The 22,863-nt window shown below is 40.2% G+C and overlaps 1 protein-coding gene across 9 annotated transcripts in view; it reads left to right on the top strand.

Annotated features, from left to right (window-relative positions):
* ARID5B (AT-rich interaction domain 5B) overlaps positions 1-22,863 on the top strand; it is a 156,314-nt gene that overhangs the window by 70,732 nt on the left and 62,719 nt on the right. For all 9 annotated transcript variants that reach the window (XM_085583196.1, XM_085583193.1, XM_085583195.1 and 6 more), the window contains one exon: positions 15,169-15,399. In XM_085583196.1, the coding sequence (XP_085439322.1) occupies positions 15,169-15,399 (231 nt within the window). The remainder of the gene's footprint in view (positions 1-15,168; positions 15,400-22,863) is intronic.

The following is a 22,863-nucleotide window of genomic DNA, read 5'->3' as shown; positions in this document are numbered from 1 at the left end:
GCTCAGTTTGCTTTGTTTCCACTGCAAGGAGGGACTTAGCTGTCTCCCCTAGAGCCTCTAGCAGGACGGGCTGCCCTAGCAGTGATGGCCCCTGTCCCACCAGGCATTGGCTGGCTGTGGAGAGCTCAGGTTGCTTTGTCTCTCTCAGCCTGGCTCCCTGTTACCCCGGTCCCATTGGCTGCATTGCAGGCACATCCTTCCTACTGTGGAATTGCGGGATTCCTCAGTGGAGCTCTGCCAGTTGTGTTGGAAAGCTGTAAGAAAGCAAAATCTTTGTGGAGGAGGTGCCTTTCAAGGCAACTGGAAAGGAGAAAAGACTATCCCAGTTGTAGTGGTGGTTGGACTCAAAGCTGGTAAAAAATTTCAAGTCTCGAAAAGTAAAATGAAATTCTTTAGCAGCTAGTTTTTGTTAGTTTTTCTTTTCCTGTTCTGCTTCGTGACAGAAATTCAAATAATTATGTTGATTTATGATTACAGGTATTTTAAATCTGTAGTATGCTGAAACAAAGCAATGCCAGCTTATTGTTTCTGGCCCTATTCAATTATCCAATTGAATTTAAGCATGTAATAATGTTACAACAGAAATATCCATCATGATGGATTGAATTTCATGAAGTACAACACAAGAATATGTATAGCTCCATTCTTAAAGCCACTTTTGAGTCAAAATGTACCTCCTTGCTATGGCCTTTATAAACAGGAGAAAATCTGAAACTTTTTTTAGTCTAGCCCCAAACATACCACAACCTATTGCCTACACAGGAAGGGGGGTGTAGGTTGATGATAAGCAGAAAATTATAGAATAGAATAATTATTTCCGCTAGAAAATGAGGATCTGGCATTATTTGTACAGTAACACAAAGTCATTTGGCTATGCCACTGTAATGAAACAATAAAGATCATACTTAATTTAAGTATCAATTCTGAAGAGACTTCTTACTCTCCCTCTACCATTTTAACTATTAAAGCAAATCTGAATTGCTAGTCTAGTTTCCCACTGTTTTTTAGCAAGCAGAGTGGGCAAAACCTCCCCTCCTCCCATCTCGGTTTAAATGTAGACCTTTGGCATTCCAGAAATCTGACCTTGTTTGTAGGGAATGGCTCATTTTTCTATAATGTAATATGAAGCACTCTTGTGTTTTGATTCCATGAACTAGAGAGTTTAATGTTCCAGCTTGCCATGATAAGAATATGATCTGGTTAGAGATAGAAACACTAAAGGAAATTAGCTATTGTACTATTCTTTAACATAGTGTTTGCCTAGCAGTTTCATTTAGAATCATTTGGAATAATCTTGGAGTACCTTTTTAAAGGATTGGGGTTTTTTTCCTTTTTATTTTTTTCCTTTTTTTTTTTTGTTGGCCTGGATAAAAAGTGGGGCTTTAAGATATTTCTCCTAAAATAAATGTGAGGCCGCCTCATTTATAGTCAGCATGCCTTGATTACTTGCAGACATGCTGGAAATTTACATGCGCTTTTCTCCATTATAAAACACTGATCTGTTCAGATCATTAGCTCCCTCATGACTAGAGTTTGGCAGCAAGCCAAGGCAGGCTAAATCTGTAGCTGTAAATCGTGAGTTGAAATAGCAGAAAGTGGATTTGTAACTTAAAAAGTGTAAACAGTTTGGAAAATGAAGTAATTTTAGAGTATGATTGATTGCCTTAAGATTGCACTTTAAATTAGCCCAGGGTCTCCACTGCAGATGTATGTACTAACTGCTCATTATATATTTTCACTTTTCTTTGGAACAATAGCATTGTTGGTAGGCTTCGAAACAATGTATGTTTCTCCTGGAGTGACCTTTGAGGAAATGAATAGTTTTATTGTGTGTCCATTACTTTGCCTGGAACAACATTTTTGAGTTATTAATTTGCTGTGGTCTATAAATAAAGGAATCAAAATGCAAAGCAGCTGTATTATGCTGCATATAGTTCATCAAACTTGTGTTTAAACATCACCATTTGAGATTTGTAATACACTGTATAAATAATTTTTTTTTCTCCTTTGAAAAAGAAGTAATGTTTTGCCTAGCCTGGAGATTGGTTGTGTAATCTCATAGAAGCAAAATTATTATTTTTAGCACAAACAATTGGTGAATGTTCCGAGGGACTGCTGCACTGCATTCCCTCTTTCAAGGACCCTGCTTCAGTTAACTGTGTGTCCATGGGCTATGGGGCTGTGGGCTGAAAGGGAAGGAGTCATTGAAAGGCACATTCAGGAATGTGGAAAAAGTTTGCTGGATTTGGAGTGTTAAAATTTTAGGGCATTGTCTACCCAGCTCTGTCTGCGCTGATCGAGGGCAGTTAAGTAGTGGGTGATGCAGCAGCCTGGTGATGGAAGAACGTAATGCCATGTAAATCTAGTATCTTGTGAGCTCTGGCTGTTTGCAAATGGTGGCTGAACCATATACTGCTCTTCCCCAAAGAGACACAAAACCTTGTTTTGTGATTGTTGTGTTCCATTGATAATGTTCCTGTGTACCCAGGATGTCTGAAGTCACAAAGGTTTCCAGTGTGGAACAACATCTCGGTGTAACTTTGTGGGTGTGACCATGTAACTTACATGTTTGTGCTAAACACCTAGACTGTGTGCAGCCAGCACTGTGGGCTTTGACCATTTGAGAAATTAGGAATGTAAAGCTAGTAAACTGGCGTTAGTGGTGGTTACGAACCACAGTAAATGCTCAAATAATAGTAAATATTCTCAGATAGTAACTATTCTATAAATAGCTCAAGTAGTAAATATTCTACTCAAGTTCTGACTGCTTGAATAGATTATATTATAAAAACTTATACAATTTTGTATCAGAGTGTTTTCCATCTCTTTCCTTGTCCTAGATTTGTTATCTAGCATTCAGTAGATACATAACTCTGTTTTGTTGTTCTGGAAGCTCCTTTCCCAGAGAAAATTCTTTCCCAGTGTTAATACCCCTCCTTGATCTTTCCTTTCTCGCTCCACGTTTGAAATGAAGATTTGCACTTGTGAAAGAGGTATGGCTGAGAGGTCTGAGCACAGGTCTGGGAGCCAGGACCTGCTGAGTGCTGAGCTCAGTGACTCATTCGGTGGCCCTAAGCAAGTCAGAACATCTCTGATGAGCTTATTTCATATGTAAAACAGGGGAAATAATACTTATCTGTCTACCTGCCTCATAGGAATACCCTGAGGACTAATTAGCGTTCATTAAGTGCTTTGAAATAGGCAGTGCTATCTATTATTAGAGCTGGTTTTAGACTAGCAGATAGTGTGTTAGGATTGTTTCTTACTTGGGAGCCTCCCTTTCTGCTGCATGTGGGACCACAGCCCATGGGGAACGGAGCACAAGCCGCCTGGTGTTATTGGAAGATTGGCAGGGTTCTGCTGAGCCCTTCCTAGGCAGGTTCACTGGAGACTCAGCGCTTACACTGAAAACTTGGAAAGAGGGCTTGCCTAGAGAAAAGAGTGGGAGGATACTTGCTTGTTCTCCTCAGCTCATAGGCATAACTTGTCCTGAAATCCTTTCTCACCCTGCCTCCACCTGAGGCCTTTTCCGATAATTCAGGTAGCACGGCTTCGTCTCTTTTCCAGGGATGTTTTCCCGGTCCTGCAGAAGAGGAAGAGAAATCCTGTATTAGTTCTCAGGAAGAGCGTGGGGCTGGGTTGGTATGTTCCCATCACAGGGAGCCCTTTCTTATTCAAAAAGCCATTACTCTTTCTTGAAGAGCAAATACTTACATTCTTTACCTTCACTGGATAACATACTCCTTTGCAAAGTCCTTAGAAGGCAAAATCTAATTTTGGGTATAGGATCCTAAACTCTGCAGGTGTGTGTCTGCTGAAGTCTGGGAGTCTTTTCATCATCATAACAAGGAGGGTTGTCATCTGACCGGCAGCTTCTTTTGTTCTCTGAGGCATCTTCTCTCACTGTATACTTTTGCACCTCTCTTAGAGATGCCATAATAATCTAGTTCAAAGAACCCAACCCTGTTCTCACTGAAGCCCACATGCCTGGTCTTTCTACCAGTGAGACTAGGACTCGGTCCAAATTACCTGGAGAGAAGCTTTATTTCTCTCCATTTGCTCCTCACACGTCTCTAAGGCCATGAGTAATTTGCAATGAGATGGGAAAGCCTGTGTGAAATTTTCCAAGGGAATTTTCTCTATTTTAATAATGTTAATGAAATTGCTTAACACTTCATCAGCTTTTTCAGCGTACGTTGCTGGGATTTTGGTGCTTTCTGATTTTTCTTCAGTACCAGAAGGCCCTTACCTTAAAAATGGGACTGAGGGCTGAGCATTTGGATCCACTCTTGAACCTCAGTCCTGCAAAAGCATTTTTGCACAGGTATCGGTAGATATCATTTTGAGGAGGTTCTCTGCCTCTCCTCTTGTTCCTGCAGGAAGGGGAAACGATCAGGCGCAATTGTCCCACAGGCTCTCACATGCCTGCAACTAATTTTTTTTCCAAAGAAATAATCCTTTTTCCTTTTTTTTTGCCCCAGGAATACCTAATGATATGACCTTGATCACACAGGAAGGCCCTGGCATTGCTAAATTTCAGCACAGTTGCTTTGTTCATCTTACACTGTGAATCACTCAGTTTTTGGTCCTTGTATCCTGGATAGGGGTGTAAGTTAGCTCCCTTTTCTTTTAGACCTTTTTCCTATTACTCCTTTTCAGTTCCAGTCTACTTTGTTGTGATGCAGAATAGGATTAAATGAGCAACCACAGACTTAATCATATGCCTGTAACAGCTTTTAAGGCTGCATTAAAAGGCCACATGAGCAACAGTTTGGGGGCTATTTTGTGCAGCCTAAGTTCAGTTTGGGGGTGAGGGTTTCCAAGTAGCTGGGGAAGCATGGTACAGGGCAGTTGGGTCAGTGGCCTGGAGTTTGGCAATTCCTGTCTGGTCTTTCCTCATAGTCTTCATGTTGAGTTTGATCTCTTCACTGTGAAGGAGGGGAATCTGAGTAAGGTTCTTCTGGGGAACAGGTATGTGCTCCATTGGGCTGAGATGGAGGACAGCAAATTCTTGGAAAAGTAAATATGACACAAGCATATTTTTGATTGCTCTTTTAAAAAAAAATAAATAAATGGCATTGTGTTTCTAGTTCCAATTTTGTGCCACTTCTGGGTTTAAGCATTATTACACTGCAGATGATAACACAAGTTTATCTGTAAAATTCTTAAACTGTGGTTTTAGTTTCCCAGCTTGACTTCTTTTTCTCTTCTTGTCTTTGATTGGCTTCCAAAAAAGTTATTAACATGTTACAAAACAAATACAAGGGGCCACTGAAGCTTATTAAAAATGGTTTCTTTTGTTCATATCTGGCAGTTGACAAATTATGTTGTGCTCTATCTTATCTGCTCCTGTGTGAAAGGTTACATGAGAAAATGGCTGCAAATAAATTGCTATTGAATATTGTCGAAGACTAAGCATACAGCTTCTCTATTAAGGACCTCTTTTAAAGCTCTCTATTCAGACTCCCCCCTGCATGTCTCTCTAACACTTGTCTGTTATATTATGTTTGGCACAGAAGGAAACATTAAACAGAAAAGCAACATCTGACTGTGGTGTTTCTAGACCCTATTATCCCTCTGTCAAATGTCCACATGAGCAGCGTACAATTTTTGTCTATATTGATGATGATTTTTGAAGGCTTTACGAACTGTCTTCATAGTGAAATGCTAGAAACAAATGAAATTGAAAAGCATATTTTTACAGCTTTGGAAATCTTACTTAAATCAGTGTAATGAGACGCACTCAGTAAAATGTAATTATTCTCACTTCTCCATGTGTCAAAGAAATCAGCAGTATGGTTAGGGAGGGGAGGGTTACAGTGAGCTTGTTATTTTTATACAGAGCCAGATACTGCTTGTGTGTAGTAAATTGTAAATAGTAGATAATGCAGTTTTTATGTGTATTAAATACCCTGCCAGAATTAACAGGGTTGTTACTTCATTAAGGGTTTCAAAGAGGGCATAAACGTCAAAAGCAGGGCTTGACTGTTTAAATCACTGGACCATTTCCACCCTCCACCCCTCGTGTTGCAGCTCTGGGACCGGCAGCTTCTGCCGCTGCTATTTCGAGGAGGGCAGAAAATTCATTCTGAATTTTCAGAATGATAATGAAAGAGCCCCGTGTGAGACACCAGAATAAGGCTTTTGACTCATACTTCTGGGTGCAGTGGAAAATGAAGGCGGTTGATTCTGCCGCAAGGAAGAGGTGATGAATCAGTCCCTTATAAGTAAGGCTTGTGTTTCCTTGTCTGTCATTTATGTTTGAATGGTGTGCAGAGGTGAAAGAGAGAGGACATGACAGAAGACCTGGTTAGTCTGATATTAAACCTAGTAACTCAGTTACTCTCAGCGACCTTCCACTTCTTTTCAGTTTTTCATGCCACACAAGTATGGATTTGTCATGGGCCTCTTCAGCACAGGAGACAAATAACAGACCATGAGAATAAAATTCATTAGTCAATCATCAAATATCTTGAGGTTCAGTCCTGAGCACTGGGTTGGGGAATCTGTTGTATCTTCAAGCTCACTGTTCCAATGGTTAATTATCACCGCTGTAAAAATGTGTGCCCCTGTCTTGCCAGGGGCTCTAGTTGTGTGTTTCTCCACCAGAGTAGGGTTTTTAATTCTCTAGTATTTCCTCTACAGTCAGAAAGGGGGACCAAGACACATGAACACAGATATAGTAATAATAATATAGAGGATGAGAATGTATTATAGGGAAAATTAGTAGATGTGAGGATGTAACACCCCGCCCCCCCACCCCCACAAAGGTGCTGTAGGGAATGTATGCCTTCGGCCTCAGCTGTAGTACTTGTGTTCATAGCATAAACCCCATGCTCAAGTATTTGCAGGATCAGGCTTTATGTGTAAGTACTGAAGTGTAGTTCAGTGGTATGTTGGATGGTGTTCAGAGATTGCTGAAAACAGTGCATTAAATAGCACTTTGAATTGCAAAGTGCTGGTTCAGTTTTGTCTGTGAGAATGATAACACTTATTATCTGATTGTTCCCTGTGCAAATCTCACCTCAGGAAAAATTAAATTATGTTTGAATTCAGCTAAAGCAAAGTGTATTATTATTTTCTTTCGTTATTAAAAGAGATTTTTACTATTTGTTTGTTAAAAACAAAACAGCTGCCATGTTAGAGTCTTAGATGATTTAAAAGCAAATACAGAAGTAGAGCCATTTACAGTACAATTGGCTTGTTTAATGTGATTTAATTCCTCTTGTTGGCTTTGTCATATTACCAAATTATGTTTTCAGCTCTCTTCTCCTTTTTAATTCTTTCTTCTTTTTGTTATCAGCAGAATTGAAGCTGCTTATCAGTAACCACGACAACCAGGATAAATACTTGTTTTAAAGCTGATGCACATTCAACCTGAATGGTCCGCATGACCCAGAACATTCAAGAGGACAGGCAGCATGTGCTCCCTTCTACAGTCAATCTCCCCCTTCCCCCCATCTCCATCTGCTTTAGAAAGCTAATAGGGCAGTTTAGAAACCTTTTATATCAGAGCATTTTCTGTAGGCGTCCATGGCTGTTTGGGCATAGGCTGGGCCATACTTGTGTCCTGAGGAGTAAGGAGAGAAGGAAATTTCGGGAGGGAAGGAGGCGATTTCACAGCCACATCCGCAGTGTCAGCTTGCTTTTCTGGGGTTCCTCCAGGTGTTGTGACAGCAGTCACCTGCCCTGGGTGGGAGGGTGAACTACTACTCTGCAGACCCTTCCTGAAGGAGAAGGTAATTCTGGCGGGGCAGCAGCTGAATGGAATGGAGTGACTGGAATTGTGCAGGACAGTGTTGTGGTTGTGGTAAAAGGGAAGTCTCAGCACAGAGCCACCTGATCCATGCCCCATCTCTGGTGGAGGCAGGCCGGCTGGCTGGGGAGACCAGAGACAGTCACTTCCCTTCTGAGGAAACTTAGGGATCTCCCACTTACTCAGAAATTTCCCAACAAGAATTTCTGCCTGGCCTCTTTGCTCTTTCCCTTGCACTCTAAATTGCTTGATGCTTTAGAATAAATCCTTTAAGCTCTCTCTGTCTCAGTTTCTCTCTCCGTGTAATGGGGATAATAATTTTTACTCATCTCCATAAAGCAGTTTGAGGCCTGTGGATGGAAGGTTGTATAAAAGCTGGAAATGATGAGTGTCAGTCACTCTTCTTTTGAGTCTAGAAACACCTCATAAGGTTTATGAAGCACTTCCTAATGTGCAGGAGGATCCTGGGAATGCACAGTTGGACCAGCAGCTATGAGGAGCTGAATATAGGATTAGGGTCTGAAAAGGGTGTGGAATACCTGGTTGGAAACGTCTTCACATTAAATTTCATTTGTCTTCTTCAAAAATTTGATTTAGGATTTAGGATTTGAATTTTGAGTGATTTATTGAGATAAATATTATAGAATATTTGATTATATAGACATACTGTCAGTCATTGATCAACATACTTCAGCTTGTCCCCATTAAGTAGGAGTAGAACAACTCTGATCCAAATAGCTGAGTGTAAAATATTTTTCAACCATGTGCTTTAAATAAGTATTAGATGATGCTGTCCTTTTTTCTGTTTTTTAAATGACTGTATTGCTGTTCAGTTGAACAGTAGTTTCAATCTCCAGTAGATTTGTAAGTATTCTCTTTCTTTCAAATGTTAAACTAAGCTTAGGAATTCTTTGAAAGGCTGATGCTCTGCTGGCACTGTGACAGAAAACAGAGGGCTGGGGAAGTGGCATGAAATTCTGAGAAATAGCTCTGTCTCCTCCTTAAAAGGGGAAAAATATCTGACACATGCAGAAAGGCTGTACATTTTATTCTCGCTATTGGCAGAAATGACTTTTGCCTTTTGATCAATTTAAAAGCAGAATCAGGCAGGCAAACGTCCATGTCAGAATTACAGGCAACTTGTTAACACCATCATTATCTGGTAAACATAAATGTAATCACTGTGTTCGTATCCTGCAACACATTGCCTTTGTTCTTGATTGCATTAGCATTCAAATAGAGGGGGGTTCTCAAAGCAAGGATGGGTAGCATGAGTCCTGCCGACAAAGAGGTATCCCTGTTGTGTCAATAATTTACCCAAATTTATTTAAAACCAAAACCACAGATTTCCTGTCCCATCTCATGTGGCTAAATCATTACTGTTGCATTTATCTGTGAGAGAAATATGACTCTTAGATTAATATTTTTAGGTCTTGTGATTAATTAGCCAGCTGGGGCACACCAAGTGTCTTTACTAGTGAATAAAGACTATGGAAATGAAAAAGCAGAGTGGATTGGAAGAGCTGTGTTTGAGAAGTCTTTCCTAACCACTGGAGAGAGGGTGGATCAGTATGCTAGAGCATGCCTTGTGACGATGATGCAGCTACCTGAACTCCTCAGCTGTTGCTCCTAGTCCACAGCAGATTGCTACTGTGGGGCGTGGATTCTTGCTGTGGATCTTAGCCTTGTGTCTGTGCAAAGAATTTGGTGTGAGAAGTGGTCAGGCATGAGCCAGGCATAATCCCATGAAGGTTATTTCACTGGGAGAGCTGTCCTTGCTCACACAGGAGTCCCCAGAGGTGCAGGTGATGGCTGTCATTGCTGCTTGGCCACCTTCAGTTATCTTGGAAGTTTGGAGGTGTTTGGCAGGTTATAGCTCGACTATGATATGGGAAGGTGTTCTCATTGCATCACTCTTCTTAAAGAGTCCTCTTAAAGATTTTAAGGTCATAAAGACCCAGTTTCTTATTCCTCTTTGTGGTTATTCCTTCATCATTCCACTGTTTCTGTTGCTTTTGGACCTTTTGAGAGATTCAGGGTTTTTAGGTAGTTGTGTGGTAAGCTCATTTTCCGTCTGCTGAAAACTGCTCTCTTTCTTTGGGTTTTTATTAGAACAGGCAGCTCTGAGCTGTGTAGAGCCTGTCTGACCTGCAGATACTGGTTTTGAAGGGTGAGCTACACATCTTTTCTTCATCTACACCTGTGTTCTCATGCCTGTACTGCAGAAAGTCATTACCAGAGGAGTAGAGCAAGAGAAGGAGAACTAGATCTTAACAGCTGGAGGGTCTTGGGAGGTCAGTGAACACACTGCCCTGCAATTGTCAGGAGACCTCCCATCACAGGGGTCAGAGCCGTGCTCATTCAGCACTGCACCAGTCCCTCAGACACCCAGATGCATCCTCCATTACCCCTGAATCGCCTGCATATTGATAATGGTCAAAGCCACGCATACAAGCAATGATAAACTAATTGTGATATGTATTCCTCTGGGTGACCCCCTTAGTAACAGAGGGTTATGAAAGAAGGCAGAGGAGTGAGGGCACCGTGTGGGAGAGGAGCCTGATGGACAGAACCCTGCAACTTCCTTCATTTTCTCTCTGTATTCCAGATAGCTCCCTTGCTCAATTTGCTACCCACACACCAAAGCATTGTCCCATTTTATCTGGTTCCCCTGGTACTTCCATTGCTTATCTTACGAAGATCTGTGTCAACATTTATCAAAACAAATGGCAAGCCGGGGACCTTTTAAGTAGTTTTTTTTAGTTAATAAAGCCAATCTTCTACTTCTGTTATGTTAAAAGTACATTATCTTTTTATTACAAACTCTCTACAGCTCTGTCTGTTTTCCTTCTTGGCAATTTCATGAGTGCTCCAGTTGATTGCTGTATGGAGAATTACAAAATCATTAAGGGTGGGGTTTTACCAGCTGACTTACAGTACAAGCCATTTCTCAAAATAACCACAACAGTGCAATACTGATGTGTAATTTACGTCACAGTATGTTTTTATGAAATAGTTTGTGGCTTATTCATTTAGATCTAGAACTGAATATCTCTTCTTTTGCTTTTTAATCAAGCCTGCTGCTTTTTTTTTTTTTAAACTTTTTAATATTTTCCACTCCAAGGCTTGGCTTGCTTCCAGCTTACCAGCTACACGGAGAAGGAAAAAATTGATTTTTTTTTTTTTCTTTTTTTTTTTTCCCTTTGCCTGCAGTTTAACTGCAAGTGTGTTTCCCCTTTGATGTATACATTTGTGTTAACTGCTTCAGAAGAAATGGTAGATGTGTGGTATAATATATTGCACAAAGGTAGAGCAGAGAATTGATAAGAGATGTAAAAGTTTGCAATTTCAAACCATACCAAGCAAGTGTTTCTGTTTAGCCTCCTGTGCTGGTACATTTCCTTTTTAAAGATTACTTTCTGTATAATGTCTTGTAATTAGAACAGGAAATCATTGAGTAACTGTAAGAAGAAAAAGAGCACTTAAACTGAAAAGAAATTTACCTTCTGAGAAATTATATTCAGCTTTTTTTTCCCTTTTTTTTTTCTTCCCTTCACATTACTGAGTTGTTAATGATAGTAACAGATGTACAGACCCTTATCTGTATCATTGTTCTGCTTGTGTTTTCACGGAGGGGAGGGGGGGATTGGGCCAAAAAAGTAATTTTCAGTTTTACAAAAAATGAATGGACAGAAAATGGGAAAAGCCTAATTACAAAAAATATTCTGTGTCACAACAGAGTAGCAATTAAATTGAAACTTCAATATAATTATCAATAACAGTCGAGCCTGGAAGGGTGCCAGGCGCATAAAGTTGGTGCTCAGCCTTTATGTGGTTGCTAGGAGGACGGCAAAAAGTATAAAGCTTAGAGAAAGGAATGTCTAATGTAATAAAGTAACAGAAGGTAGCATAAATCATTGTGAGAGCAGTTCATATTGACATTATTTTACTTAAATTGGGTCGAAACTAGACGTTTAGTCTTACAAGAGGCACAAATTCATATTTCTTCTGCAAGAATAACTCTGTGCTTTCTGGGAAGAAGTGGAGTGTGCTTTCATAGCACCAGCCTCATACATATTTGGAATCTTTTAAACAAAAATCTTAAAATGTTTGTTTCTGTTGGCATCCAAATGCATTTGCACTAATACGATTAAAAGAACTAAAGGGCAAAATACTTGGCAGCTTTTTCAGTTGAGGTAATTAGGTACAGGAAGGAACATGCATAGTTTTTCCATCAAGCTCTATAAAATCCTGGTGTGAAGGTCTTTTTAAAGAGAAATAATGCTTACTGATGTTGAGGGTAGATTATGGCAGTTAGCAATAACATTATAGGCTGATGTTTCTGAAACAAGCAAACAAAAAGCATGTTACAGGGTTTGTTTTTTTCTCTGCTCTCTCTGTAAATAGTTCTGGCTCTAGAGGGATTTGGTAGGAATTCTTCCTTTTAACAGGCTTTATTTTTTTTCTTTTGGGGCTTTTAATTGTCTCGCCTTACATATTAAAAATGGTTGTGCTGATTTGAAAAGTCAGTTCTTGCATAGATTCATTGTGTTTGGCATTTCATGCATCTCTTACTTACAAAGACAACTTGAAGAACATGTAATCCAACATAAATGCCAGGCTGTGCCAAATCCCAGCTCTCTTTACCCCTTGACAAAGGGAACTGTTGGATTATATCTCTGCAGATAGAGGCAGTGCTTGGAAGGCAGGGGTGGAACTTTGCTCCTAATTACAGTTTCTCTGTTTTCAGCCCTGAAATATAAAAATAAATGAAAAGTTGATGTTGGAGGGGGTTATTAAACCACACAATTATGATATAAGCATAGGATTAGAGTAATTTCAGTTGAGCCTCACAACTGAAGCAGAATACTGTAGGTATTATCTTTTGCCATGTTACGTCTGTTGAATCTAAAATGAAACTCAGAAATACAGCATCTTGGTTTTCTAATATCTCAGTTGTATGTTTACAGAAGTCATGTCATTTTTCTTAATTTTAATGGAATGTGATCAACATTTTAAGCTTTGATTCTCCCAAGAGTAAACTCTTTCTGATCATATTTCTAAAAAATACTTGCAATATTAAATAAGTCCACCATTCAATGGCACATGTGAGATTTTGATAAAAGCAAATAATAGTTCATCTTTGGGCTTGCGTTTTTTTAGGGATTGGTCTGCTTTGATTTCTTTTTTCTCATGTGGGCGTGGTTGCGGAAAAAATCTTTGTTCCAGGAACGCTGTGTTTGTCTTTCACTAAGCAAATTTTCAGTTTATTCAGCCTTTGTTCATTCTTCGATGTATCCATTGAACCTGGAGTAAAAAAGGAAAGGAAACAAATGCATCACAAAGTACAGTTGGAGTTGCACAAGCGTGTATGAAAGTGATCCTGTAAAAATTACTTGGTTTTAATTTATGCCAGGGGGTTTGAGTTAAGTCGTCAGTTGTCAGGGGTACAAAGTTTGTGTAATTCTGCGCAGGGACTTGCAGCACATTTGTCTAGAAACTAATGGTTTACTACAAAGGCATGTGGGACATACATTTATATACACCCTGTTTAAAAAGCTGACCACATCCTGGCATAAGAAAAGTGCTGTCAGATCGACAGATTCAGCTCACTGCTATCTACACAAAGGTATAAAGTAGTAATAACCGTCAAGCAGGCGTATGTGAAACTCTCGAAGGAGTTAAAGGACAGATCATGTGGTTGTTAATTCCTAGAACAGTTTTCCTGATCTGATTTTTAGAGTTTCCTAATAAAGAAGAGAGAGCCTTATTCCCAGGAGCAATTGGCTCAAATGTGTTGTTGTGTAGGCTTATGGGATACTTGTTGAAACAAAGAAAAGCATGACCACATCCTTATTGGCCAAAAGAGGTTTTAGGGCCATCAATTTTATTTTCTTAGAAAAGTAATGCCACTGCTGTTTACCAAAATATATTAACCTTACTTTGGTTGGTGGTGGGTTTTTTTGGGTTTGTTGGTTCTTTTTGTTTTGTTTTGGTTTTTTTTGTTTTTAACACAAACAGTTTTATCTCCTCACTTATGTCAGGATAGTGGTGAGAGTTCTGAGTTTTTAAAAGTGATGACTTTCAGGGGCTGTGCTAGTAAAGGCAGTGCTTTGCAAGTCCGTCTGTCATGTTTATTTTTTTTTTTTTTACAGTATTGCATTCCTCTGCAGTGATGACATTCTAGGTGATCTATCTACTTCCAGAAACTTCTTAAAATTTAGCCTTTTATGTGTCAACATTTTCATTGCCTCACTTGAATCTAGATGAGTTGTTCCATCATATTTAGTTGGGGAGAACTGATTTGAATTTTCTTTCAATGCCTGAAGTGATTTTTACTTTAGGAGTAAGAATGGTGATTTTAGTATTGGTAATGGGATTAAATAGTAGACCTTTTGTCTCTGGCAGAAGAAATAGCTGAGTTATTCAGTAATCAGAGTAGAACAGAAAATGTAAAGTGAATGCTGTTGCTTTGTCTTCATTGGCATGTCTGGAAAGGCATGTTCAGTTACGTACCTGAGGAGATAAATGAGCATAAACAGAAGCGATGTTGAGTATTGGCTGCATACCTGCAAATGAGTAATTTCTCATGTTTGTATATTTAGTTGGATTTTCTTCCTCTTAGGTTTCCTTCTGGTTAAATGATGATACTTGACTGTGATATTTCAAAATCTGCCACCTTCATATGTGATATCATCTAAACCATGAAGGAATGGAAAGCTCTGAGGTCTAGATTGCTTTATATTTTCAGCCCAGCAGCACAAGCTGTTCGAAAATTCATTTGCTTGTTGTGCTCTGTAGGAGTTAATAATTATTGAGTCCTGCTGCATTTGCAGTTAATGTGAAGAAAGTTGCTTCCACCTCTCGGGGTTTAGCAACAATGACCAGGTTGGATCAGCCCACCTCCCTGGCCCAGAGGTCCTTCAGTAGTTGCCAGTATCAGGGATTTGAAAGGAGAGGTAATAGCTGTATGCTTTGAGGCTTGTATATTATTATTTTTAAAAGATGTTAACTGATGTAAACATGAGTGTAGTAAAGCTGTATGGGGAACTGAGTAAAAATTACAGATAATATTTCTACTGAAGCAGCCAAATTGGCAAAGTATGGAGAACACTTTGATTCAGGCCCTTGGCCAGCTTCAGCAGAGCAGTGTTTTCTTGCTCATCCAGGTAGTACTTTTGAATAAGTATGGGAAAACTGAACAGAAAGGCAGAAAATAATCTATCTTATCTTAACTTTCTTTAAATTACTGGTTTTTAACCTTTCTTCCCAGACCCAGTGTGCCATAAAAGTTGTGTCTTGAGAAAAGATGAACTTACTTCAGAAAAATTAATTTTTCTGAAATACTTGAGTTGTAGCTCTTGTTTTGTGTTTTTCTGATATGCTAAGAGTGTTTTTTTCTTTCCTTCCAGGTGAGGATGATGAAGATTCAAACCTTTTAATTCTCAGCTACCCACAGTACTGTCGATACCGTTCCATGTTAAAGCGCATTCAGGACAAGCCCTCGTCAATACTAACAGACCAGTTCGTTTTAGCCCTTGGAGGCATTGCAGTAACAAGCAAGAACCCCCAAATCTTCTATTGTCGGGATACATTTGATCATCCTACCCTAATAGAAAATGAAAGTATATGTGATGAGTTTGGTGAGTCCCATTACAGCTATTTTCTTTTTCTCACAAGGCATCTTTCTTCTTTTGACTATCCACTGATATCCAAAGGGAAGATGTGATTCCTTTGAAGTGAACCTATGCTATTTATGATTGAAATGATCGGTACCAAATATGCTCTTTCTTCTCTAAGACTGAAGGCTTCTGGCCACTGGTGATCTCGGTATTACAACTTGAGTTCACAGTCAAAATTATTCTACAGGGGTGGAGTGTAGCACTTTGACTGGCTCTGAGTGAAACAATTCTTTGCCTTGTTCATTTACCTTAACCATTCACCTATAGCCTGTCTTCCAGAAGCTCCACAGTGTATTAGTTTTTTGAAGTCATTGTTGGTGCAGTATGCTAAAAGATGCAAAATAGGAGAGAGTCCTGGCACACCCCATTGCTGTTGAAGAGCACTTATCATCTGTGCTCCCAAGGCCCTGTAAGAGTGTCAGCTGGTGTGTTTCTGGTCATCCTGGAATGTGGGCTTGTTCAGCGTGGGCTTTGCCATTGCTAGGAGCTTGATTTTATGAGTGCAGAGATACCTCTGGGAGGTGACCTCTTAATTCAAGAGGCATAGAGAATACTCTGCAACTCTAAAGGAGTATACAGCCCCTTACAGCTGGGGGAAAGGACTCCAAGATCTGACACCTGATAGCAACCAGGTGATTTCACACCGGGTTTTTTTGGTGTCAGATTATCCCAACGACAGCAGGTGTGCTTTGAATATGTAGCAGAATGCATGTTGTGTAGACACCTGGTAATGGGTGCAGTGGTTTCTTCAGCAGTGTACAGAATTAAGTTTTATGCCTCATATCACCAGATGATTGAGTTCTGTGGCTAATGCTTGCAAAGTCTGCATGGTGGCGAGTATACCTTGCTTTGCAAGACCCCCACATCTCTGCAAGGAAGCTCCTGTAGTCTCTTAAAGAAAAAAATTCTGCTGATGCCCTTAAACATTTAATAACGAGAGTAGGAGAGAATGTTTCTGATGGGAGAGTCATCTACCTGTTTTTCTGAACTCGAGCACACTGGTTTTGAGCTTGGTGCCCAGCTCAGGCATTGTTGTGTCGGCAGAGAAGCCCTGACTCATCTGTTGGCATTGGGGCATTTTGTAAGGTGCTCTGCCACTCCATTCCCAAGAGGCAGACAAGATCCTTCCTCACGTGGTGTTGTCACTGAAGCACATGACTGCTGAGAGTAGTTTTAGTTTTGTGCTGTCAAGATTTTTCAGAATCTGGCCCAAACTGTCAAGTCTGCTCACACTCACACAAAACATTGCAGGTTTTGAATGAACTATGAATAAAAGTGTTGGTTGCTCTTAGGGGGTGGGGGTGGTGAAAAAAATTAATTAAATGCCTTGGAAGTTTGGTCCGATGACACAATAGTATCATGTTGGTTTTTATTTACTCTGAGCTCAAGCTCAGAATAAAAAGTTCAGTTGTAATTGACTCTCCTTTTTTATGTGGGAAAGGTTATTTAAGGCTTGAAGGCGTTTGATGAGCCTACCATCTGCTTTCTGTGGAGTATTTTATTCAGGGTCGTTCCTTGATTACAGGTTTGTTGAAATAGTTGGATCCATAATGCAAGTGTATCATGGAATATTAGTAATAGATGAATCAAAGAGATGTGGAATGATGCAGAAACTACACTTAGTGAACCATATCAAGTGCTTTGTTCAGCCTCTGAAAGCAAACTATGCCATTCTCTTGACCTTTGTGAGGCAATTATCTCATTATCAACCAGAGCCACAAAATTCTTAGCCATAGAAATTAGTAATGTGTATTTAAAATTTTGTTTGGTTTAAGAAGCAGATTTTTTAAAACTCCCATTAAAAAAATCCCCAAAAAACATTGGTTAAAAGTATTTATTATGAAAATAATTATGTAAAACTTGCAAGCCCTGCTGTTTTAAGAAGGGAAAAGTGACCAGTGTGTGGTTTCATATCTGCATTGTAAAATGTATGGTGTCAATTATGCTACCTTTGTTGAAGACAGCAGGCAAAGTACTAGTTTATCCTTTTCTTTGCTGGCAGGACAATAAAATGTACAATGCTTCATTTTTCAAACAGTTTACATTGATATCCTGTAGATTGATGTCACATGTGGAAGGTGATGACTGCTAAGGTTAAACAGAGGCAGGGTGGTACAGTAGATAAATAGATTACTCTAAGGCACTGGTATTTATCAGTCACATCTGAGGGGATACCAGATTACAAAAATGGTGACTAAAATTCTAAAAAGGTGTCTATAAGGAGATCCAGACGCATGTAGTTCATAGGTTTTGTCTCTCTTACTTGCAAATGAAATAAGTGTGCAGAAGGAACAAGATAGGCGTGTGTATTTCACCATTTTTACCTGAAATTCTCCAACTCTAAAGCAAATACAAAATTTGGGAAATAATTCTGCTGATGTCTTTATGTGGAAGCACTGGAGCACTGGTTTCTGATACGGATGCCAAGTCTTCTTCAGAAGCATTGCTTTTGAGGCAAGTTTTACACATGCTCTGTATGTTGGAGTATTTTGCAACAGATAGAGCATGTCACAAATGAGACACCAGAAGGACCTTTACAAAGAACCCGCAGTATGTAAGCTGCTGTCCTTGTTAGGCATTTTTAATAGACCAATCCTAGAAATATTCTGTCTACTTTCATTATAAATTTATAACAAAAAAAAATGTTGAGCTCTGACTTGTTCTCATAATCTTTGCCTATTCCCCCATCTTCTGTAGGGTTTAACAAAAATAAATAAAGCAGGAAATGAGGAAGAAGAATTAAGTTTTGTTGACAATAAATACTGCTTTGGTGTGGGACTTTTTGAAGCAGATGTATGTAGATGCTATCTGTGAGCTCCCACAGGTATGGCTGGGAGGGATGGAGCAAGGCTTTGGGCAGTCCTGTGTGCATGTTCTGTGATTCCATAGAGGCTCTGTGAGGCTCAGCTGTGCTAAGCCTCCCCTCCAGCTCCAGCTCGGGCTGCCACAGGTGTTCCCACCACAGCTACCTGTGCTTGCCTCTGCCCTGTGTGCCCACTGCTCTATGGCATGTGCCCAAGTGCTTTGGACAGAAATATTTGGGACTTTTCTTGCATGGTCCTCTTCTGATTCTCGTCTGGCTTGGTTCAGTGTGCCACAACATCCCATCTAGGAGGCTGCTGGAGGAGCAGGATGCTGAGGAATGGGCTCAGCAGCTGGAAGGCTCAAACATATGCATGTGTTTCTTTGCAGCCTGCCACAGAAGGACTTGCTCTACATCTACATGTGAGTGGGAAGCCTCCTGCTCCCATTCTTGTTGATATAACCACTGATTAGTTAATCCAACTGCCTTGGAGGGTTCACCCCAAAGTGCAAATAGGCTCAAGAGCTTGCTTCTGTTCAGAAAGCAGAAGACATAAACCATGCTTGGATATCTTGATAGCCCAAGTTCCTGGCTATGACTGCAGTCAAACTGCACATCTATCCCTCTCCTGAAATAAGAGCAATTAGAGGTCCTCTCACCAGCGTGAAGCAGTCCAGGTGAATAATGAAATGAGCATGAGCAATGAAAATGAACAGTTAATTTCTCTTCAACTCCAGACATTTTTGAAAATCTTTTTCATTTATCAGCCTCTGGGGTTACTGTTACTGAATAACTTTTGTAAATGCATATCATTTACTGGCATCTGCTGTGTGGTCATACGTGCTGCAAGAGAGAAGGAATGAAAAAATCAGGTTTCTAATAATTTTCATTATAGACCAAAGTTATCTAGCTGGAGGCAAAGCTGCCTGTGAGTGTTCAGAAGGTATATCTGAAGGTCACTGGGCATAAATCAGTGTGCACTTGTTGCTAGAGCAGCCCATGTCCTCTGTGTTTGCTTGTCCAAAAAAGGTGACTTCAGTTGCCAGGCTTGTGCCATCTCCATGGCATGGAGTGGCTTCCAGGGTGCATCAGTGAGCCAGGATCTTCCTGTGATCCAGCTGTGGTCAGGGTGATGGTGAGTTTCAGCTCCATCAGCTTCACCAGGTGAAAATCTCACACAGAAGGATTTGTCATGGTGCTTAGCTAGATAAATGTTACAAATCCAGTGTGCTAAAGATGAATCCAAAGGCTGTCTCTCATTCTGTGAGGATGGGCTTGCTTCTTCTGTAAATAGCAGTATGAGAGAAAACTGAATACCTTATTTCTTCTCAATTTTCAAAATCTGTTTGGTAAATTTTAAATCATTCTGGATTTTTTTTCAGCATGCTGGGTCCAATATGCTGTTAAACAATATGTTTGGTCCCTAGAGTCCTGTAAACACATGTTCAAGCCCAAAAGAAGGTTTTGGGGTTGCATGTAAAACCCATTTTTTAAAATTAAACATTTCATACCAAAAAGTGAGAGAACTACAACCCACTGTGGTATAAATACATTTTTTTTCTCTGAAAAATTAACCATCTTCATTTGGCCATTAACATAAGCAATGCAGAGGGAAACTGCTCATCGAAAAAAACCATGTGCAAAAGGGCAATGCAGGTCCCTCTTATCTCCTCTCCATCCCCCAAACCAAACTTAACAATATATTGCTTGCTAGGGGAAAAGTTATCTACATTAAAATGCAAATCTCAAAACCTTCAGCAGCTCATCTCTCCCTGTAAAACAATGAAGAAGGCAGTGTTTCTCACTTCCAGGACCGGCAGGGAGTGCTTGGGAATGAGGGGTGACTTACCAGTCCTCCAGCTGCTGGAGTTTCTGAGCCAGCAGTGTCAGAAAGACTTACCCTCCTTCTTGTCATTGGCCAGGGAAGCCATGGAAGAGCAGCATTATGAAGGAGAAAGGACGTTTTAGGGATGGGTCATGTGCCAGAAAGCTTCTGTGGCATGAAAGCTGGTGACTCCAGGGTATAGAGTGGTACCATTATTCCTGGTGTAGCTGAAATTTGGTCTTTGCTCTCATTATGCATCTTAGTTTACAGAAGTTTGGGACTCAGATAAAATCAGTTGTTTAGGGAAAAAACATAACAAAATAAAACCTTGGCGGGGGATGAGTATTTAAAACAAACAAACAAAAAAAAAAAGGATGGAAGAATGTTTTCAGTCTAAATGAAATACAGTTTTCCTGTTGGTGACTTATTTTACTTGTGTGAGCAAAGTTGGCTTTTCTTTTTAAACTAGCTCCAGTACAAAAATTGTACTTGGGCTGACTGGGTGTTTTTTTAAAGTTTTTCAGCTGATGTAAAGTATCAGCATTATTGCTGTTACCTGTTTTGGTTACCTGCAGGATAATTTATATCAGTGACATTCAGAAAAACCTGAAATTTCAATATGGATGCTTCGGGTTTCTTTGTTATAATACAGATGTGATACTAGAGTGGGACTGGTGTTAGTGCTTCTCTGCAAAGACTGGAATGTTTAAGACATTTAGAAGAGCAATAGGAGGAGTATGGAGACTTTTTATTGACATGGATACTGGGAGCTCCTTAGATGGAGCTTTACGGTGGCATCTCCAACAGTCTGAAAAATATACAGATTTTTTCCAAGGTCTTGTGCAGGGTGGCTTAGCTAAATATTTCAAGTTTTAGGTCTCTCAAAACAAAAACAGGACATAGCTGGAGGGGAAGTAGTGATTAATGCATAATAGTGCTATATACAATATAGATAAATGTACATTTCCTCTTCCCTCCCACCCCACCTCTGCAAACACAAGCTTTTAGCTTGAGAAAGTGAATCTGGAAATGTTCTGGATTCTGGTCAGATTTCTTTCTTATTTTGTTAATTCAACTGTAGGACAAGATATTAATGATCCCCAGATGTTGTTTATAATGATTGATTTTTCAGTTGTGAAAAAATATTTGGAGGGTTTTTTTTAAACAATTGATATTTTCTAGTGTGCTCTGCAGCATTTGAATAAAATGTCTGAAGGCAGAGCTGTTTATGTGCCCAGCATAATTGCTTCTGTTAAGTGATTTCTTCATTCTTAACATTTTTAGCTCTAATTGCTTTTTCCCCATACAGCTAAAAATAAATATTTGCAAGTTTTGCATTCTGTCACTCATTGAAATGCATAAAATATTTGTATACTCAAAGCAAAAAGGCACTGATAAGGGGTCACATTCTGCCTTCCTTAGTGGCGTAAATCCAGCATAACTCGATACACTTCTGTGGCTGTTACTCAAGATTTTCACCAGTTAACCAAAGACAGAATCTCACCCAATGTTAACAGCAAGCTGTTAAGTGAACATAAGTAATATGTAGTAAAGTAAGATAAAATACCTTACTGTCTGCAAGAACTTCAATGCAAACAAATGCTGTTAGCTTCTACTCCTTTCTGGTTTTTTTAGTGCATTTTCACTAACAACTGTAGTTGTAACCAGGATAAATAGTAAGAGAGATTATTTTTTCACTATATAATCAAAACTCCTTGATGGAGAACACTGATTTTATTTGGGTTGTGTGTTCCTGCTGCCCTCGGGAAGGCAGCAGATGCTGAGTAGAAGGGCAGGTACTGCATGAAAAGCTTCTGCCCATTGCCCCGGTGTCCCTTCTCCGCCGGGGCTGGCGGTGGCTGTCAGCCCTGCACAGCGGAGCAGGGGAGCTGCAGCATCCACCGCTGTCACTGCCAGAGAGCTGCTCCCATGGGAGGGCACTTGGCAATTTGGTGTGGCTCCTTCCCTCTTCAGGTGCCCTTGGGCAGCAGTCTTGGACACAGGGGGCTTACACCACGTGCCTGCAGTGACTGCGTGGGGCCATGACGCAGCTGCTTGAGAAACACCAGGGCTGTGAGCCATGGGTGCCCAGTATGGCCTGGGCTGGATGGTTCTGGATTTGGGGCTCTCACTGGACAAGGAGGTATGAGATCCTCTCTCAAGAGTGCCTGTGGCAGAGGCAAGGGCCTGGCTGTGCTCAGAACTTGTTTTTATTTTTTAGCTTAGTGGCTATGTGGTGGTATTATGACATTTACATGTTTTACCAGACAGAGTTCAGCAGAGAATTAATGTGTAGTTCCAGCAAATGAGGGTTTGCAGGTGAGCTGCTCTTCTGTGCCTGATGAATGGAATTCTGTGGGTTACATAGCATGCATTTTGTCGTCTATTACACAAGCATCCTCTTTATTGGTGTCCATTCAATAAATGATTGTAGATGTACTAATTCCTTCCATATAAGATTTCCCCTTGATGGCTGGTTTTACAATTCAGCTATCAAAATCATGTTTTGTGATCATAGCAAAAAGTAAAATGGGCTGTGCTCATCATATTTGTGAGCCATGTCCATCATAGGCGGTCTCATTTCTGGAGCAGTTTCTTTGGCCTCACACACCTTCCTTAGCACATCCTTGTTTGACTGTTCCCCTGGTTTCTGTGCCTCCCTTGGACCACCAGGCCTGCTCAGACTCTGGAGCTGTGTCTCAGAGCTCTGGGCCCACTGGCAACCCAAGCCTCGTGAGCAGCATCCCTGAGGTCTTGGGGCTCAGCAGTGGCAGTGAGCAAGGGAAACCTTTATGGC

Source organism: Lonchura striata, chromosome 6, assembly GCF_050655825.1.
Source record: "Lonchura striata isolate lonStrDom1 chromosome 6, ASM5065582v1, whole genome shotgun sequence".
Taxonomy (NCBI): Eukaryota; Metazoa; Chordata; class Aves; order Passeriformes; family Estrildidae; genus Lonchura; species Lonchura striata.
This window is presented reverse-complemented; position numbering and strand designations above follow the sequence as displayed.